Source organism: Aulonocara sp. 'chitande type north' Nkhata Bay, linkage group LG8 (genome assembly GCF_057382095.1).
Source record: "Aulonocara sp. 'chitande type north' Nkhata Bay isolate Kocher_YH1m ecotype deep benthic linkage group LG8, A_spYH_male_GT1.1, whole genome shotgun sequence".
Classification (NCBI taxonomy): domain Eukaryota; kingdom Metazoa; phylum Chordata; class Actinopteri; order Cichliformes; family Cichlidae; genus Aulonocara; species Aulonocara sp. 'chitande type north' Nkhata Bay.
Genome location: NC_141351.1, coordinates 18,297,970 through 18,314,146, shown reverse-complemented (window position 1 = coordinate 18,314,146; position 16,177 = coordinate 18,297,970). Strand labels below are relative to the sequence as shown.

General features: G+C 42.4%; 1 protein-coding gene across 1 annotated transcript; it reads left to right on the top strand.

Moving 5' to 3' along the window:
• Positions 1–1,153: 1,153 nt before the first annotated feature.
• synpo2lb (synaptopodin 2-like b) lies at positions 1,154–14,498 on the top strand. The gene is made up of 5 exons (XM_086304042.1): positions 1,154–1,388; positions 4,905–5,056; positions 5,151–5,444; positions 5,778–6,166; positions 10,688–14,498. Exons 1-5 carry the CDS (start codon positions 1,287–1,289, stop codon positions 13,333–13,335), a joined length of 3,585 nt encoding a protein of 1,194 aa, XP_086160168.1. The 5' UTR covers positions 1,154–1,286; the 3' UTR covers positions 13,336–14,498.
• The last annotated feature ends 1,679 nt before the right edge of the window (positions 14,499–16,177 follow it).

Sequence of the window (16,177 nt, the reverse complement as noted above, 5' to 3'; positions counted from 1 at the left end):
AATGTACATAGTAGTGGTGTTGTTGTATCCTTAGGAGCTCTGCCTTCTGTCTTTTTTCAGTGCTAACAAGTCCAAACCATATAATGTAGCAGGTTTCACCATCTTGTAAACCTTCCATTTCCCTCTTGCCAAGAGCCACTCTACTCCTTCCAGTCTGAAGCTTGGATACATCAGGAATGCCATTTGGTGTAAATCATCATCGCTGTGGTACAGCCAGTAAATAAAATAAAATAAATAAATAGATAAACATCTCAGTAAAAACCTCAAAAAATGTAAGACGACAAACCCCCAATCCATCAGTTTTTAAATGCCTGTCCTCTGTAGCATTTTGAGCATTCTGGCTAACAACAGACCATACAGAACATACAGAACATACACCAAAAAGTTCTCCTGATAGCCCATGCTACCCTTTTCAGGGATGCTGGTTTTATCTTGCTCGGTTAGGAGTGTTGGCTATTCATCAAATAATCACAATGTGATATGAGGTAGCCATCTGAATATGTGTGAGCACATGCGGCCGACTTCCAGCGCCTCTAAATGTAAGCCAGAAGAAGCCAATACACTGTAGAACTGCCAAATCTGTCCGCATTTTGAGCTTGCAAAATGCAGGACAATTTCTCTTTTGAATCATCTCAAATGGGTTTGCAATTTGGATCAGGTAGTCAAGTACAAATTCTTTAATCGTTTGCCTTCCTTTAGCGACGTCTGATGTGATGAAGCTTTAATACATCAGCCAAGCTCCTCATTTATTGAAATAACTGTAACAGTTTTCACAAAGTCAGCTACAGCACCAAACCTCTACTTCCTCAGAGCCAGAAGTCCCTTTAGCACCCACTCTGAAACTGTCAGCTTGGATAGTCATCCATTAAGAAGACTGATCCATGTACCGCGGGTGCTGGTCAGGCTTGCTGAGCTGGGGGGGTTGAAGAGGGAGTGGTGCTGATGGTTATTTCTGGAGGATATATCAGTAAGTGCCCCTTGCAGGACAGGGTGCTGGAGAGTGACATGGCAAGTGTTGAATCCAAGTGAGGACGAATGCACACACACATACACACAAGCACGCTACACACTTTTGCCCCTTCTCACCCTGCTGAGCTCCCACCCTCTGACACAGCATTCCAGCGTGAGCAGATGAAAGCCAGCCACCCTCTGTCTCCTCATGGGTGGAGTGACGGAAAGCAGTGAGATACCTATTGATACTCACAGAGTGTGAGGAACTGAAGAAGGGGAGAGCAGCATATACACCACCACACAGGCACACAGCAGGCTGTGAGCTGAGAGCAGGAATGGTAGCTGAGGAGATTGTGGTGTCTCTCTCAGGAGGAGCCCCGTGGGGTTTCAGACTCCAGGGAGGAGCTGAGCAGCAAAAACCTCTACAGGTGGCCAAGGTACAGTAGATCTGATATATGTGTATGCATGCAGTATGTTGCAGTCAAGTTTGCTGCCAAGGTAGTAATGTGAGTAGACGATTTGATGGAGATTGCAGCTGTTAACTGTAGGCTCAGCCCTCAGCGAGTCTTGTGGTTTGTAATCTGACCTGAAATACGAATAAATGAATCAGCTGCACTAGAGTCACTAGAGATTTTACTTTCTGGTTCTTGTAGGTGTTTTTAGGATTTTGAATAGCTAAATTACATCTGGCTTGAAACTGTTTCACTGTGCTGTCCTTATGTTATTCTAATTAAATAAAACTGAACTAAAACTAGGAGCAAAAATACATTTCAGTTAACTGGAATTAACACAGAATCTAAACAAAACAAACTAAAACTATTCCATGTACTTACAAAACTATCATCTTACATTTCAGCCTTCATCAATTTAGTGAAGTTTTTCCAATATAACTTACATGAATTGATTGTGATTGTGAGTCAATGTTTGTATTTTTTTGAAAATATGAAACTTTGCCTCTAACAAATAGCATTACTGTGACATAATAATAAAAAAAACTGCAGTAATGTTATTTAAAGTACAGTAAGTGGCATCTAACAAAATATTTAAATAAATAAAGAGATAAACTGAAGTGAGTAAATTCACCTATCCTAAACTAAACTAATATACTTGCTATTTTACATTTACTTGTTCTTGACTAGAAAGGCAAGAGTGACTTCCTTGATGGGCAAATTCATTTAAAAATGATTTAAATCAGAGTGTAATCGTATATAAACTTCTGAGCAAAAGTAATGTCCCTTCAAGTTCACACAGTTTTGACAGTTCAGGATTTTTCCTGGCTCCAAACTGGCTTTTGGGGAAGGAGGATTACCTGTCTGTATGAATGATTGTAAAAAAAAAAAAAAACTTTATTGAAATATATGAATGCATTTTCCTTTTGCTTCTAGTCATTTTACAAACTGCTTTGCTTGAGTTAAAACAACACAAAGAAACAAAACTAGTTAAAAAATGTAATAATTGCATTACAATACTTGACAGAGGGGAAGGGAATTCTGGCCACTGTTCCTGACACTCGTTTGGCTGTGGCCCAGTTCACTTTGTGCCTCACCTGTTTTGAGTGAATTAGTGGGTCAGTGAGCAGCGTGAACACATGTTTGGGGTTTGACTCGAGTTCCATCCCTGGATTTCTTTGAAACAGGTTCGTATGTCATCCATGTATATGAGTACACGTCCGGCTATTGTGAACACACCTACAACAGGTAATGAACTTGCTTCATATTTCTCACTGTCACATATTTGTGTGACACATTAATCCATCTTTAAGCCTAAGAGATTTTTTTTTCTGGCTGGGTTTCTCTAAAGGCTTTTTGCATCTCTGTTTATTTTTGATGACAGTCCAGAATGTGCTCTCTAATGGGAAAAGCTATTCTGGAAAGCAGGAATGTGGACTCGCTCACACTGAAAGTCCATCATTCACCCACGAGCAGCCAAAATGTCTGATTCAGAAACGTGCTTCTTTTCATTGAAGACTTTCAAGTGGAAAAGGGAGTTTGATGGGAGGTTGATCAGTGATGAGTGTGTGCTTTAGTCTGTTGGTGTGTGTTTATGTGTGGTTGGGCATACCTCAGATAAGCCAGGTTGGGAATGGAGAGGACCAGAGGATCAGAATAGCTCATCTAAGAGGAGCTGGAAGCTGAGCATGGAAAAAGGACGACCTCTTGGTCACATAAAAAAATACAGGCACACACACAAACACACACATTTTCTTTCCTTTTTAATTAATTCTACTTTTGCATGTCTGTATTTGTGTGTGTGTTTTATCCATAATAGTAGCATCTGTCTTTCCCCCATTTGTGTAAGAATGTGGGAGATTTTTCTGCAAGGTTTTATTTCGGGTATGTGGGTGACATATGGTGAATGACAGGCATGCCCCATGGTCCAGACTGGTGAAGCAGCTGTTCAAACCCCCTCTTTCATGATGCTCACTTGAGCTGTGTGTGTACATGTGTGTGTACATTGGCTGGAGATAAATAGCTTGTCCTTGCTTTGCTTGTATGACGACAGAGTTGGATTATTGGGTCAGGAGATACTGATAAAGGCAAAGGAGGCACTTGAACACAATTAACATTTTTACCTTCAGCAGCGATAAAGTATGTGTATCAGTGTGTTTATGTGAGGCTACAGATTGGATAGCTTTATCCTTTTCTCTTAGAGGTAATTATAATCTATCAGGCAAGAATAGTCGCCTTTCCATCTATACAATCTATCACTCCCGCAGTAGCGTCTACCCCCCAGCAGACATATTTCCTGAAGGATCCTATGACCTCATCTCTTAGTGACCTTCAGCAACAGCTGCATGACTTCACAAGTTAATTCCGATGCAGGGACGATAATGACTGCCGCTAAAGGAGAGCTGCATGTTGCAGAATGTTTTTGGTCACTTTTATATAGTCAGACATAAAAAAATAAGCTAACAAATACTTGACAGCGTTTCTGTGCCTGTGCAGGAGCAATCAAAGATTTTTATTAGGAAAAAACAATATAGTATCATACTAAGGCACGACTGTGCAGGGACCTCATACACGTCACCATGTTTTGTTAGAACCAGACTGACATATAGTTTGGTATTAATGGCTGATATTAGCCTATCAGAGATATCACTATCCGTGTAAATGCTGTTCAGTATGTACTGATAAAAAATCCTATTTAAAAAACACAATTAAACAGAAGAAGACGTACAAGATCGTTTCACTTTAAAGTTCTTGTATAAAATACATTATGCATAGTAGTCCCCTCAAAAAAACGAAATAGTTACACTTAAACTTAGACGACAGCCATGTAAAACCCAAAAGGAAAAAAAATAACGTGCCTCTTTTCAGCCAAATTCAGTGTCCTCCAGTGCAGAAAATGTTGAGATGGAGGAGGTAGATTACACTTCTAACCAAACTTCAAGCTCTAAGTTTTTATGAAAGAAATCTGGATTATAGCTCTAAATTCTATGAAACACAGCTTCAGATTAAACTCTATTTTAAAAGCATGAGAGAAGACAATATAAAGGCAGGAATGTGTGCAACAATAACATTAAGACGATATACTGCCCACTATAGATCTCCCTCAAGTAATGGAAAAGAAAGCATAAAAATATTATTTTAGACAAACTTTATTAGAAAACTGTTTTTTGTGGGCAACATTGTGGGATGTCTTACTTACATCTTACTCTGGGATACTCGGTTGAGTATTGTTAATATCCATGCTAGTGGCAGCATATTCAAGGCTTAGCCAGTGGAAGGAATCAGAGTTCAGTGACCTGCTCTGTGTCAAATATAATGTAATAGGTAACAACAGGTTGATGATATAGATCATTTTAGAGCAGTTTTACACCTAAAAGGTCAAATAACTAATAAAGTGTAAAAGATGATGCAAAGCAGAGCCTGAAATGATCAAACAACGTGCCCGCTCTGCCTTTACATGGGCACAAATATAAATGATTCACTCACCTTTTTTCTTCTCTACAGGTACGCAGGCGTAGCAAAGCATGCCGAGCTGGACTGAAGGAACATGATGAGCTGGTGGCCATTGGTGATCAAGCCTGTGCAGAGCTCAGTCATGCTGAGGCCATGAGCCTCATAGATAAACAGAGCAACACACTAATGCTCAGAGTCAAAAGGTCAGAGCAGGGACACTCACATACAGTAAACAACAGTCTTGCTGTCATATCGTACCAACTGTATTTTCACACCTTGACATCCCTGTGGTTTTAGGGCCCCTTCTGGCTTGCAGTGCTCATCTTACTCTGGTTGCTCTGCATCCCCCCACTCCTCCATGAGGGTCCTGTCACCTCCTGCAGACTCCAACAGCTTCTCCATCCTCTCCTCTGTCGAGATACCCCAGGGTATTACCTCCCCTCCAGACAGTGAGGCTTATTATGGAGAAACAGACAGTGACGCAGACACAAACTCGCGCACACACCGCCGACATCGTCGCACACCTCCTCACGCACGCTCACCTTCACGCTACGACAGGCAAGAAGAGGAGGAGACCTCAGAGATGAGTGGGTAAGAGATGGAGAGCAGACGTTCCACCCCTTTAATCATTCTTCCCAGAAATTTAACATATTTAAAAGAAGTTTGACTAAAAAGTAATATTTTAAACTTTTTATTAGTGTTTAGAAGTGGAGCTCCAGCAGCAAATTGCTAAAAACCCTTGAAAACTCGGCATCCTGTCGTATTTTAATAACATTTTTAGGGCGACACATTATATATTATTGGATTATATGGATTAAAGTCTAAGATGTATACAGTTAGCTAACCCACTATGAAAGTCTTTCACTTTCTAATCTCGATAATAAATTTGATTAGCTTTGTTCCATCCTGGTTTTTTTTTACAAGCTATGAGAGTGCTACAGATACAGGCGTTACCTCGCAGGCGATGTGGGATGGCCAGTGTGCTGCTGGTGTTCCTCGCAGAGAGCTCATCTATCAGCCTCGCCAGACAGAGTGGACCACTCCTACACACACACCCCACTCGCTGACTCCTCACACGATCACCCCGACTCCCGATCAGGGGTTGGTGGAAGCAGAAGAAGAAGGAGACAGTGGCTTCCAGGAGGCAGGGGGCTGCAATGGGCTTGCCTGCCCACCCCTAGTGTCTCCAGAAAGGGCGAAAGAGGCTCTAATGTTAGTGTCTGGGAAACATCTGGTGCCTATGGTGGGACCACAGCAGATGCCTGTAAATGATGAACTCTCCACCACCTACATGGACAAAGCACGGCAAGCCAGTGAGTATATATTTTTATTTAAATCTATATCATTTCAAGTACTTTTTTAATCAGTTCCAGTTAAAGAATTGAAAAAAAGAAGTTAACTTAAGGTTTGATTATGTGTACAAAAAGTGGGATTTTGGGCATTTGTTGTTATGACGTAAACAAAGAATCACATTGATGCTGAAAATTATCCATAATTGACATCAGAGTGCTAATACCTGAAGGCATGCTGTGTATGTGAATGGCACTTCTTCTCATTAAAATTCTAACCAGCAGCTTTTGGTCTCCGTTGTAATATCGTGTAGCTGTTGCTAAACTTCTTTTAAGTTTCACGACAATCCACCAGTGTCACCGGTGTCCTGGTAAAGCAGCTATTTCAGTCGCTACCACTGTGTTTTTGCATTTTAAATACAACTCCTAAGATTCTTTCTGGTGTGTCTAAAAAGGCTCCAACTGCAGTTAGCTTGTAGTCTTAAATCACCCTCTGGTGGACATTTCTTGGAACTGAAGTGTATATTGACAGGCTGGTGGTGATGGGGTGAGATAAACCAGATACTCATGAGGTATTCCACCTCCCCTCGTCCCCTCTTCTGTCCCCTGAAACAGCAGCATATCCCCACTGTATGCTGAGCATTTGCCCCGATGGGTGTATTTATAACTATTCAAACCTCTGATTGACAGACTAGATGTGTGATTATGTGTGTATATGAAAGTCACACAGATGTGTTTTTACTTGTATCAGTAAATCCAGTAAATTCTCTGTGATTCTGTTCATCAGATAATAATTGGTGGTTCAGTCGTGAATTGCACTTTTAAAAACATATTTTAAATTCTGAAATTCTGTGTTCCACCCAAACCTTTCCACCCTGATCTTCTCACAGCCCACAATGAAATATTTTCTTTTTAGAGTTTTGACTCATTCATGCTCCATTAATAGCACTGCTTTCTACCTGAATGACACTACTCCATTTTAGTTTTCTATGACCACCAAGCTAAAAAACAAACAAACAAAGTGGGTAAAAAAATAAAAAATAAAAATGACATCTTGTTTTTAGATCCAATTGCCTTTTAATGAAAATATGAAAGGCAAATTCAAGCTAAATTACAATGAAAATTTAGGTATTTTATGTACTTTAAAAAATTTAAATGGCTTTCTGGGGTTTAATTGGAGTCCACACTTTGTGAATCATTAGTTAAATTACAAGAAAAGAAAAAAGAAAAAAGTGTCATTTTATCCTATTGCTAGGCATCAGCTTCTGTGAGCATAAATGAGTTGTGGAATTAAGGCGAGGATGCTGTGGGTGCACAAAAGCTACAGGCACATTTTATCCCATTGCTTGGTAGTTCCTAGGCAACATGATGATGTCATGGATATCCGATGAAGATAAAAATTTCCCCCTGTGCCAATGTGATGTTACTGTCAGCTAACTGGCACAGTTTTTGGGATAGTGAGCTTCTGCCAGGCAATCTTTAACCTGAGTTTTGCTCTGTATTTCTATGCAGCACTCACCTCAGGTCTTGTGGTACTCTCGTAGCAACAGTCTGATCATGGAAGCTCTTTGCTTCATCCTTGATCCTGCTTGTAGTTTCTTTTTGTATAGAGCCGTCACACAGCGCGCTCTGTGTTAGAAAATCCAAACTCTCCAAGTTACTTGAGAGTGTCCTCAATCTACTGAGCAGCTTGTTAGTCATTTTGAATGTTTATCCTTTGCTTACCAATATTTCCACAATACGCTGGATTTGACGTCTCACTTTAAGTTAATCAATTCCATGTTCTCATGACTTGTGTCTCCTTCCAGCAACTTTCTGAAGCAGCATATGAAGCATTAGGAGGGCAGTGGCACTGAAACTGCAGTACTCAGCTGCAGATATATAGTACATCCCAAATACACATCGGTATAGATTACATTTATTGGGGACTCTAGATTGATTCATAGGAGAATGCAACTATTGCTCTGCTGGGATGTTAAGATGAGAACGTGCTTAACTGTTCCTTACAGCGTTCTTTAGTCGGTCTAGCTAACCGATCATTTCAACAAGGCAATAAGGATGATAGCTGATTAAACCTAATAGCTATGTAGTGACTGAGTTCAGATTTAATATGAGCAAACATTGCAGAAATGAAAGATCTGTCATCCAGTTCAAGAGGACCTAGACCTGAATGACTTTGGTGTATGGTGAGGCCTTTGCTATAGGACAAATCATGACTGTGGCGTCCAGAGATCTGCCCTTTCTCATGTTACACACACACACACACACACACACACACACACACACACACACACACACACACACACACACACACACACACAGCCATTGGTTTTAGGTATGGGATTATTAGCTCTAAAGAGTTATGCGTCTGTGTGTGCAGTGTTAGTCAGGTGTGAGGTGTCAGCACATCAGCAAAGAGTTATGACTACGCTTTTCTTTGTAACCTATATTTGGCTTTATGAACTCATATACACGTACACACACACATTGACACTGGTGTCTAAATATCCTCTGGTGATGGGGTCTTCCCGTCCTTGTGTGTGTGTTTGTGTGTGCGCGTCTGTGACAGAGACCAGACAGGTGTTTGATGCCTGTCACACCGACAGGAATAGAGGGCTGACATCATGTGTTGGTTTGGTGCTAGAGAGAGACAAAGGTCTTTACATGGGCTGTGCCCTGAGAGAAGGGCTGGTAGACACAGACTAAACGGCTCCCCACTCACAGCAGACTTGGACACTGTTAGGGTGTGTGTGGGAGGGTCTGAGGGTGGTCAAGGACAAGCGTGCATTCACACTCATGAGATGAGGGACCTCACATCTTCTGCAGGTTCAGATGTAGGTGGACAGACAGTCCCACGGACTGTGTACGCAGGTAAGATCAATGACACCCTTTGAAGTAGACATAAGCTACTATAGAAGCATTGGAAGACATATCACTTTGGAGTGAAATGTTTGTTTTTTTATTTTCAGATCAAGAAGAATTACCAAATTTCTGAGTCATGTAAGCAGACTTGACTGATTATGCTGAAACGACTGAAAATGTTAACTCTGTGCCATTCTGCGCTGTAAAGACAATTTAAACCAGCTCATGCAGTTGTGCTTTATCTGAACAGTGTATATTCCTTATTGTGGGACTTGATGCAAATAATAAACGGTACAAAAGTTACAAATTATTAATAGTTATTTTTAATGCTGCATACTGTTGGCATGGCTTTATGAATGGCAAAGGATACCAGCACTGTGGACCAGACTGAAACAAACAGCTACCTAATGGTTATTTATTATTATTATTTCTTTCCTTCATGGTCCCCTGATGCTGAACCCTAATAGCTTTGGTGACCCTCTGACTTTTCTTCTCGCAGTGCCAGCAGACTGTCTTTTGTTAGGATGGAATGCCATAAAATGTGATACAGACTGTGCAGTAGCACCTTGTGGTGTCATTTCATCTCTTTTTTTCAAGATTTAAAGTGTAATTCACAGTATCTGAAATGACATATGGCATAACAGGAGAGCAGACACATAACATGAGGATAGGACAACAGTGTTTCCTCTTTTCATGTTGTAATGACATATTATTAGTATTTGGGGTGTGGGCTTTTGGCTTATGATGCGCTTCAGTTATTGCATTTAAGGGTAACAAATAGGAGGAAGAGTGAAGAGCCTTTGCATGTGTAACCACTACTTACTTTTAGATTGTTCTTTGTTTCGTCTCTTCTTTAAAACCTAAAATTTTTAGGCTTTTGTTCTGTTGTTTACTGTTGCAGTATTGCTAAGAAATGGTAAGTATGTTATAGTTATTGTTAAATGTTAGAAAATTAAACAATAGGTTGCTGACTATATTTTAAAGTGCTGGAGTAGTGCATTTTCATTATTACTTTTAACATAATACACAACGTTGTGTGTGCCAGGGTCAGTCATCAGTCATCAGTCTACAGTTATGTCAGTAGCATATTTACGTGAGGTGAGCCAGACACTAAGACGAACAAATAGCATAGCACTAAGCAGGGATACACAAATGTGCACATGCAGTTTCTCCACACAGTTTCCATCACTTCCATCACCTCAACTATTTTGCTTTGGATTGCATTAACCTAAAACTATCATTTACTATTACTTTAACTTCAACCTTAAAACTAGCCTTCTACCTAAAATGCTGTAATTACAGGGCCAAGCTTTTGCCATGAAAACGTGACCAGGTAAATGTCCCTCACAAAAATCCATGACGCACACAGGCACAGTCAAGGATTTGTGCAGGAGAGACACTGTGATTTAACCTTCCTGGACTATGTGACTCAGCTCTGGAGAGCAGCAGGAATTCTTTGTTCCAAATCCACAACACGCACTCCTGTCTGTCACTGTTCATCGCAGCTCCTCACTGTGATAATGCTGTATTAATCAGCCACTACTCACGCTATCACATTGTTACGTTTCCTGTACTTGTCGCCTGTGTCTTTTTTTGTATTCGTCAAAAATCTCATTGCTGCTTCTCCCCTCTGTTTCCGCTCTCTTTCAGTTGATTTATTTCTGTACTCTTCTTGTCTTGCAGAGTTACAGCGCGGGGAGAGTTTGGTGGAAAAACAGGTGAAGGAAGCTCGTACTAAATGCCGCTCCATTGCATCTCTGCTCACTGATGCTCCCAACCCCAACTCGAAAGGGGTGCTTATGTTCAAGAAACGCCGACAGAGAGCCAAAAAGTACACACTCACCTGCTTTGGCAAAGCTGAGGGAGATAGAGGAGGGGACACAGAAGGGGAGACAGGAGGAGAGACTGAGGAAGAAGGAGGAAGTTCCATTCTAAGTGGCTCAGAATTTGAGGAAGAGGGATTCTCGGGATCATTTGACCCTACGTGGGACACTGGTTATCTGGACCTGCTGGACAGAAGGAGCTCTGCCTGCCCATCAACCACACCGACTTCTCCAACAACCAATCAGGGTGCAGAACTGGACATCTCTGCATATCAGACCCCAGGACGTGTGACTTCTGCAAATCTAAGGCCAGGTTTGGAAGGATCACGACTGGAGAGCTCAGCCTATCAAGAATCAAGCAGCCTCACAAAGAAACCAAACAGCAACCACCCCCCTTCACACATGTCTCCACCAGCTGTGGTTCTGACCAATGGGGGGTCAGCAGTTGTCAGTCGGGCTAGTGTTGTGCTGAGCATGCCCTCACAGACACCCCTCCAAAGTCAAAATGGCAACCCTGATCCTTCTCCTAATCATAGTCCCAACCCAATCATAGACTCACACAATAACTCCAGCTTCACTCCTAACCCTGCAGTTCTGAACCGCACGGCGAGGCCTTTCAACTCTGGCTCCACCCCTTCTCGTGCGTCTGTGACCTCTGTGATGTTTCGGCCTCCCCAGCCCAAGCCCACGCCCATAACGATGGTATCCAAACCTGTGGCCGCTGTCTCCACAATGAATATCCCAACTTTTCACCCTCCATCAGATGCAAGGAGAGCAGTGTCTAGCACATCTTTGTATATCCCGCCAAGAAATAGCACCAGCAACACGTCACCCTCTGTTACCGCTCCCCCGCCAGCCCTCTCACCTCCCTCCTCCCTGTCTTCTGCATCTTTCACGCAGCCTCCTGCACACACATTTTCTCCACAGCCTACAGTGCATGCTTCCCCTTCCATCCCATTTTCTCCCTCTGCAGGTTCTCTGCCATGTGCCTCACCAGCTCAAACCTTTTCCCCTCTGGCTCCACCGTCATATCTCTCTCCCCCTGCTTCTGCTAATCAACCCCCCTCCAACTGCTTTTCAGCTCCTCCCATCTCCCCACCTCACCCCCAAAATTTTAATCAGACCTCTTTCCATGGCCAATACACCCCACCACCTCCTCCTCCTACTGCACCCCAGCCTCCTCCTTCTCCATCTTTCCATACCTACAATAACTTGACAGATGCTACATCACCTGCCCAGGCTCCTGTCAATGATTCCCCGGTGACACGTGAGCAACGCATCTCAGTCCCAGCGTCTCGCACTGGTATCCTGCAAGATGCCCGTCGTCGTAGCAACAAGAAGCCAATGTTCCACTCAGTCCAGAACAGAGATGTCTCTCCAAACCCGGACTTGCTGTCGATGGTCCAAAACATGGATGACCGCTTTGAGAGAACCCCGACTGGTGAATCTGGAGTTACACCTAGTGGGGAGGCTGGGCATGAATCAGGCCCTGAAGAGGACTGGCTGAGGCTGGGGGCAGAGGCCTGCAACTTTATGCAGGCACAGCGTGGATCCAGAGCACCCCCTGTAGCCCCCAAACCACAGACCCCTCAAGTGCCACAGCTGGCAGGGAAAGGAGGCCAGCTGTTTGCTCGGAGACAGAACAGGATGGATCGGTACATTGTAGAGCGATCTCCATCTGTTGCTGCTGCCCCTTACTCTCCTGCTCAGACAAGGGACCCCTCACCCACACCTTCCCTCCCTGCCACATGGAAGTACTCATCCAATATCCGTGCTCCACCTCCCATCAACTACAACCCTCTCCTATCTCCCTCCTGTCCTCCTAAGGCACAGAAGAAACCCGAGATCACGAAGTCTAGGGCAGCTGGACCTAAGGGGCAGAAAGCAGGCCTCAAGCCTGTGGACATCATGAGCCACCAGCCCTACCAGCTCAACTCTTCTTTGTTCAGCTATGGAAGTGGGGCTCTCCAAGACACCTCCACCCATCAGCAGGATAGAGGACTAACAGGTGGTCCTCAGAAAACAGCACGAGTCTGTGAGGTCAAACGCTTCTCCACACCTCCACCGACAGCCACAGGGCCCACCCTCAAAGTTATTGCACCTCGATCAGCTACGACACTTGGGGAACCCCTCCGACGCTCTGATATCATGTCTCCTCCACCCAGTGAAGGTGCCAAACCCTTCCAGTGCTATTCACCTCCGAGCCAGCCTCAGTGGGCCACCTCCCTGCTGTCTCCCCCACCGCCTCCTGCACCTACCACCCCACTCCCTAGGCTACCTACCTTCTCCTCTGCTCATGCTTCTCCTACATTTTCCCAGTCCTCCAGTGCTGCACAGGCTAACAGGCAGATTAAGAGTACTCCAAATCTAAGTCCACTACAACCTGCTCACCCCCCTCAGCTGGCCTCCAGCAGCACTCAACCCAGCAGGGTCCCCAGGCCTAGGTTCAGCACGTCCAACCTGGGTCTGCAGCCTTGCGTCTGGCGTCCCAGTTCCACCACGCACTGAAAAGAAGCCGCACTGGACAAAATGAATAAGGGCTCTATAGGAACACAGAGCAATATTTTTTTAAACATGCATTTTTAGTGTTGTAATATTGTTTTTTAAAGCTGCAGTTAAGGGCTGGTGATAAAAATCACAACATCTGCTTGGATTGGCCATGCTTGCAGAAAATTTGACCATTTAATCACTTTCATTTATTCATCTCAAGTATTTGGTTATATACTAATTAAAAGAAACTATGTTCTGAACGATAAAAGTAGAGTTGGAACGTGTGGAAGATTTAAGAATTGCAAATCAACTACGGGCTAGAAAGGCTGAAAGAAAGAAGTTGGAGTAAACTGCAATAAGTTCTGTAAATTAAAACATAAAAAACTGAAGAATAGAGGATGTGTAACGATAAAACTGGTGTGACAGAAATGTCAGATGGGAAAGGATGAAAAGGAAACACAGGAAGCGTAGAATGAAGTGACACGATGAAAAGATGTCTGACGTGTGTAAAAAGTGCAGCTTTGACACTCTGTAAACAAACCTGTTGCTATCCTATTAGATATCCTGCTTTACAGACAGGAAGTAGCTCCTGTTACTCTCGCTCTGATAAATATATTCTAAGAATTTGTGTTCAGTGATTGTGTTTTTGTAGTTTCACTCTGCAGCAGTGTGCATGTGTGTGTGTGTGCTTTGTTTGCTGTAGTTTTCCAGGGAAATGCTTTTTACAGTAGATTTGATTTCTCATCAGTTGATATGAAACAAGAGAGCGATAACACGTCTGTTTAGCTTTGATTCTTTCCCACAGAGACATGCGGCTGAATAAAAATAGACGTGACTCACCTCAGCTGTCATTCGGTTTCTCCCTGTGTCCCTCGCGTCACCACCCACTCCCACACTGGTGCCCCTTATCTCCTCCACCCATCACTTTTTCCAATTTTTTCCTCTTCTGTGAGCATTTATTGATCCTTCCGGCAGCACAGCTGTTCTCTAAGGTTTCACGCAGCGTTGACGCCAGGTATTAAAACAGCAGTATTGGCTTTGAGAAAGTGGTTTCCGTAGTAGTTTAAACTTCCACCACAGGGGGGCACAGTAAGATTTGTCATGCAAACATGTTTCACCACAACAGTTTATGTCTCTTCCTAGATTTTACAGTTCATTGCTATTAAATCTTAACAGTAATTCGTCTTGACTCCCTTATTCTTCAATATCCTGAAAGTATGCAGAATATTTAATTAATCAACTGACTAAGATGAAGACAAATCAATTCAAAAACACACATTCCTTTTCCCCACCTGCTATTTCTGCTCCAATGATTGATTGCTGTATTTGATAGTGTCCTTGTAGTTTTGATAGCATACATTTCAAAGTGCTTTACTGACAGTCACATGATGGCCTTGGAGCTGTGAAACCCAGCCATGGCACCAGAAAGGGATCTAACCTTTAACCCTTGACTGGGATCAGTTGACAGACAGTGCTAACTTTAGCTGTAAACTTTAGTCCTCTTCAGGTCTTAAGGTAAGTTTAGATGCTGCGTGGAAGGGAAACACACATTTTTTTCTACTTACCAGGTAAGTGGATAATTTCATGCAATTTTTAAATTTGGATTTAAACCGCATAAAAGCTGCAACCGCACCTATATAAGGACTTAAATGTCCTTTTACCAAATGAGTTCTATAATTCTCTCTCTTTTGGTTGCCATCCTCTTCCCTGTTAATTCCTTTCTTGCTCAGTGGCACACACATACAGAGCCCATTTCACCTATTTTTGGAGCCGTTAATCTCCAGCTATTTGGCCCAGTGCTCGACTCTTAATTCTGATGGCTTTTTCTACAATGTGATTGAGAGAGGGGAAGTGCTACCTCATACATCCAGCCTGTTCTTGTTGCTCTGCTAAAGAGGCCGTTCCCTTGCACCATCTTTCTGGGTCAGCAGAGTCAACCATTTAGGGTCAAGGGTCCAGGTTTAAGGGACATTGTTGAATTTTTTAAGTTTGGGTCACTCATTTTTAGGTTATTTAAAAATAAACACTTCCTTTAATGTTTTCTTTTTTGTTATCCTCCTGGTTAAAGTATTGATAGAGCTAAATTAGTCATAAAAAAACAAGGTTAGTAGATGCTCAAAGTGTGAGTTTGAATTCCTGATGGATTAGAAGGCTAGTTACACACATACTTTTGTGTTGAGGTCACTTGACCTATTCAGTTTTAGGATCACCACAGAGATGTGTCTCTTGGGATATGTCACCTCTGTGATGCAGTCAGACTGTATTCAAAGGTTACTGGATGAATTTTGCAGATTTTCCCTCTAGCATCGCTGTGAGATTTTCGGTTTTTAAGTCAAACATGTTGACAGCAATTCAGTGGATAGCCATGAAGTTTAGTTAACAACTTTTTCTTCAGTTTTTTGTAATTTTTTTTATTACTGAAAAGCTAATAACACCATGCTAGGACAATGTTTAAACACATGCTTAAACATTTAAATTTGAGTTTTGTTAGGAGAAATCTTACGGCTCTAATATTTTAATAAGTTTCTTATATATTTAACTCTTTTAGATCTGTGTTTGTTCTCTGCCAGCTCCAGGGAAATATGTGGAGACACCTGAAAACAGTGCTTGGAAAAATACATACATTCAAATATAACTGTTCTGTAAAGCTGATGGAAAAATGAAAATTGTATAAAACTGTATATTCATTAGCACAAGAGAACTTGATTGTATACTGTTACAAATATGGATTATAGCTGCTTTGAAAATTTTGTTTCATTTTCAGAAACTTTTGTCTATTCCAGATGATCAGTCGATCCCAGAGGGCTTTTCAACCATCATTTCTTACCTGCACAAAACTCAGTGACAGAACACTAAAATA

Bases quoted from the DNA above. Each gene is read 5' to 3' on its own strand.
- synpo2lb (XM_086304042.1), top strand. From the start codon at position 1,287: ATGGTAGCTGAGGAGATTGTGGTGTCTCTCTCAGGAGGAGCCCCGTGG. The intron at 5,057-5,150 runs GTCAGAGCAGGG...CTGTGGTTTTAG, and splicing joins CTAATGCTCAGAGTCAAAAG to GGCCCCTTCTGGCTTGCAGT. The intron at 6,167-10,687 runs GTGAGTATATAT...CTTGTCTTGCAG, and splicing joins GGACAAAGCACGGCAAGCCA to AGTTACAGCGCGGGGAGAGT.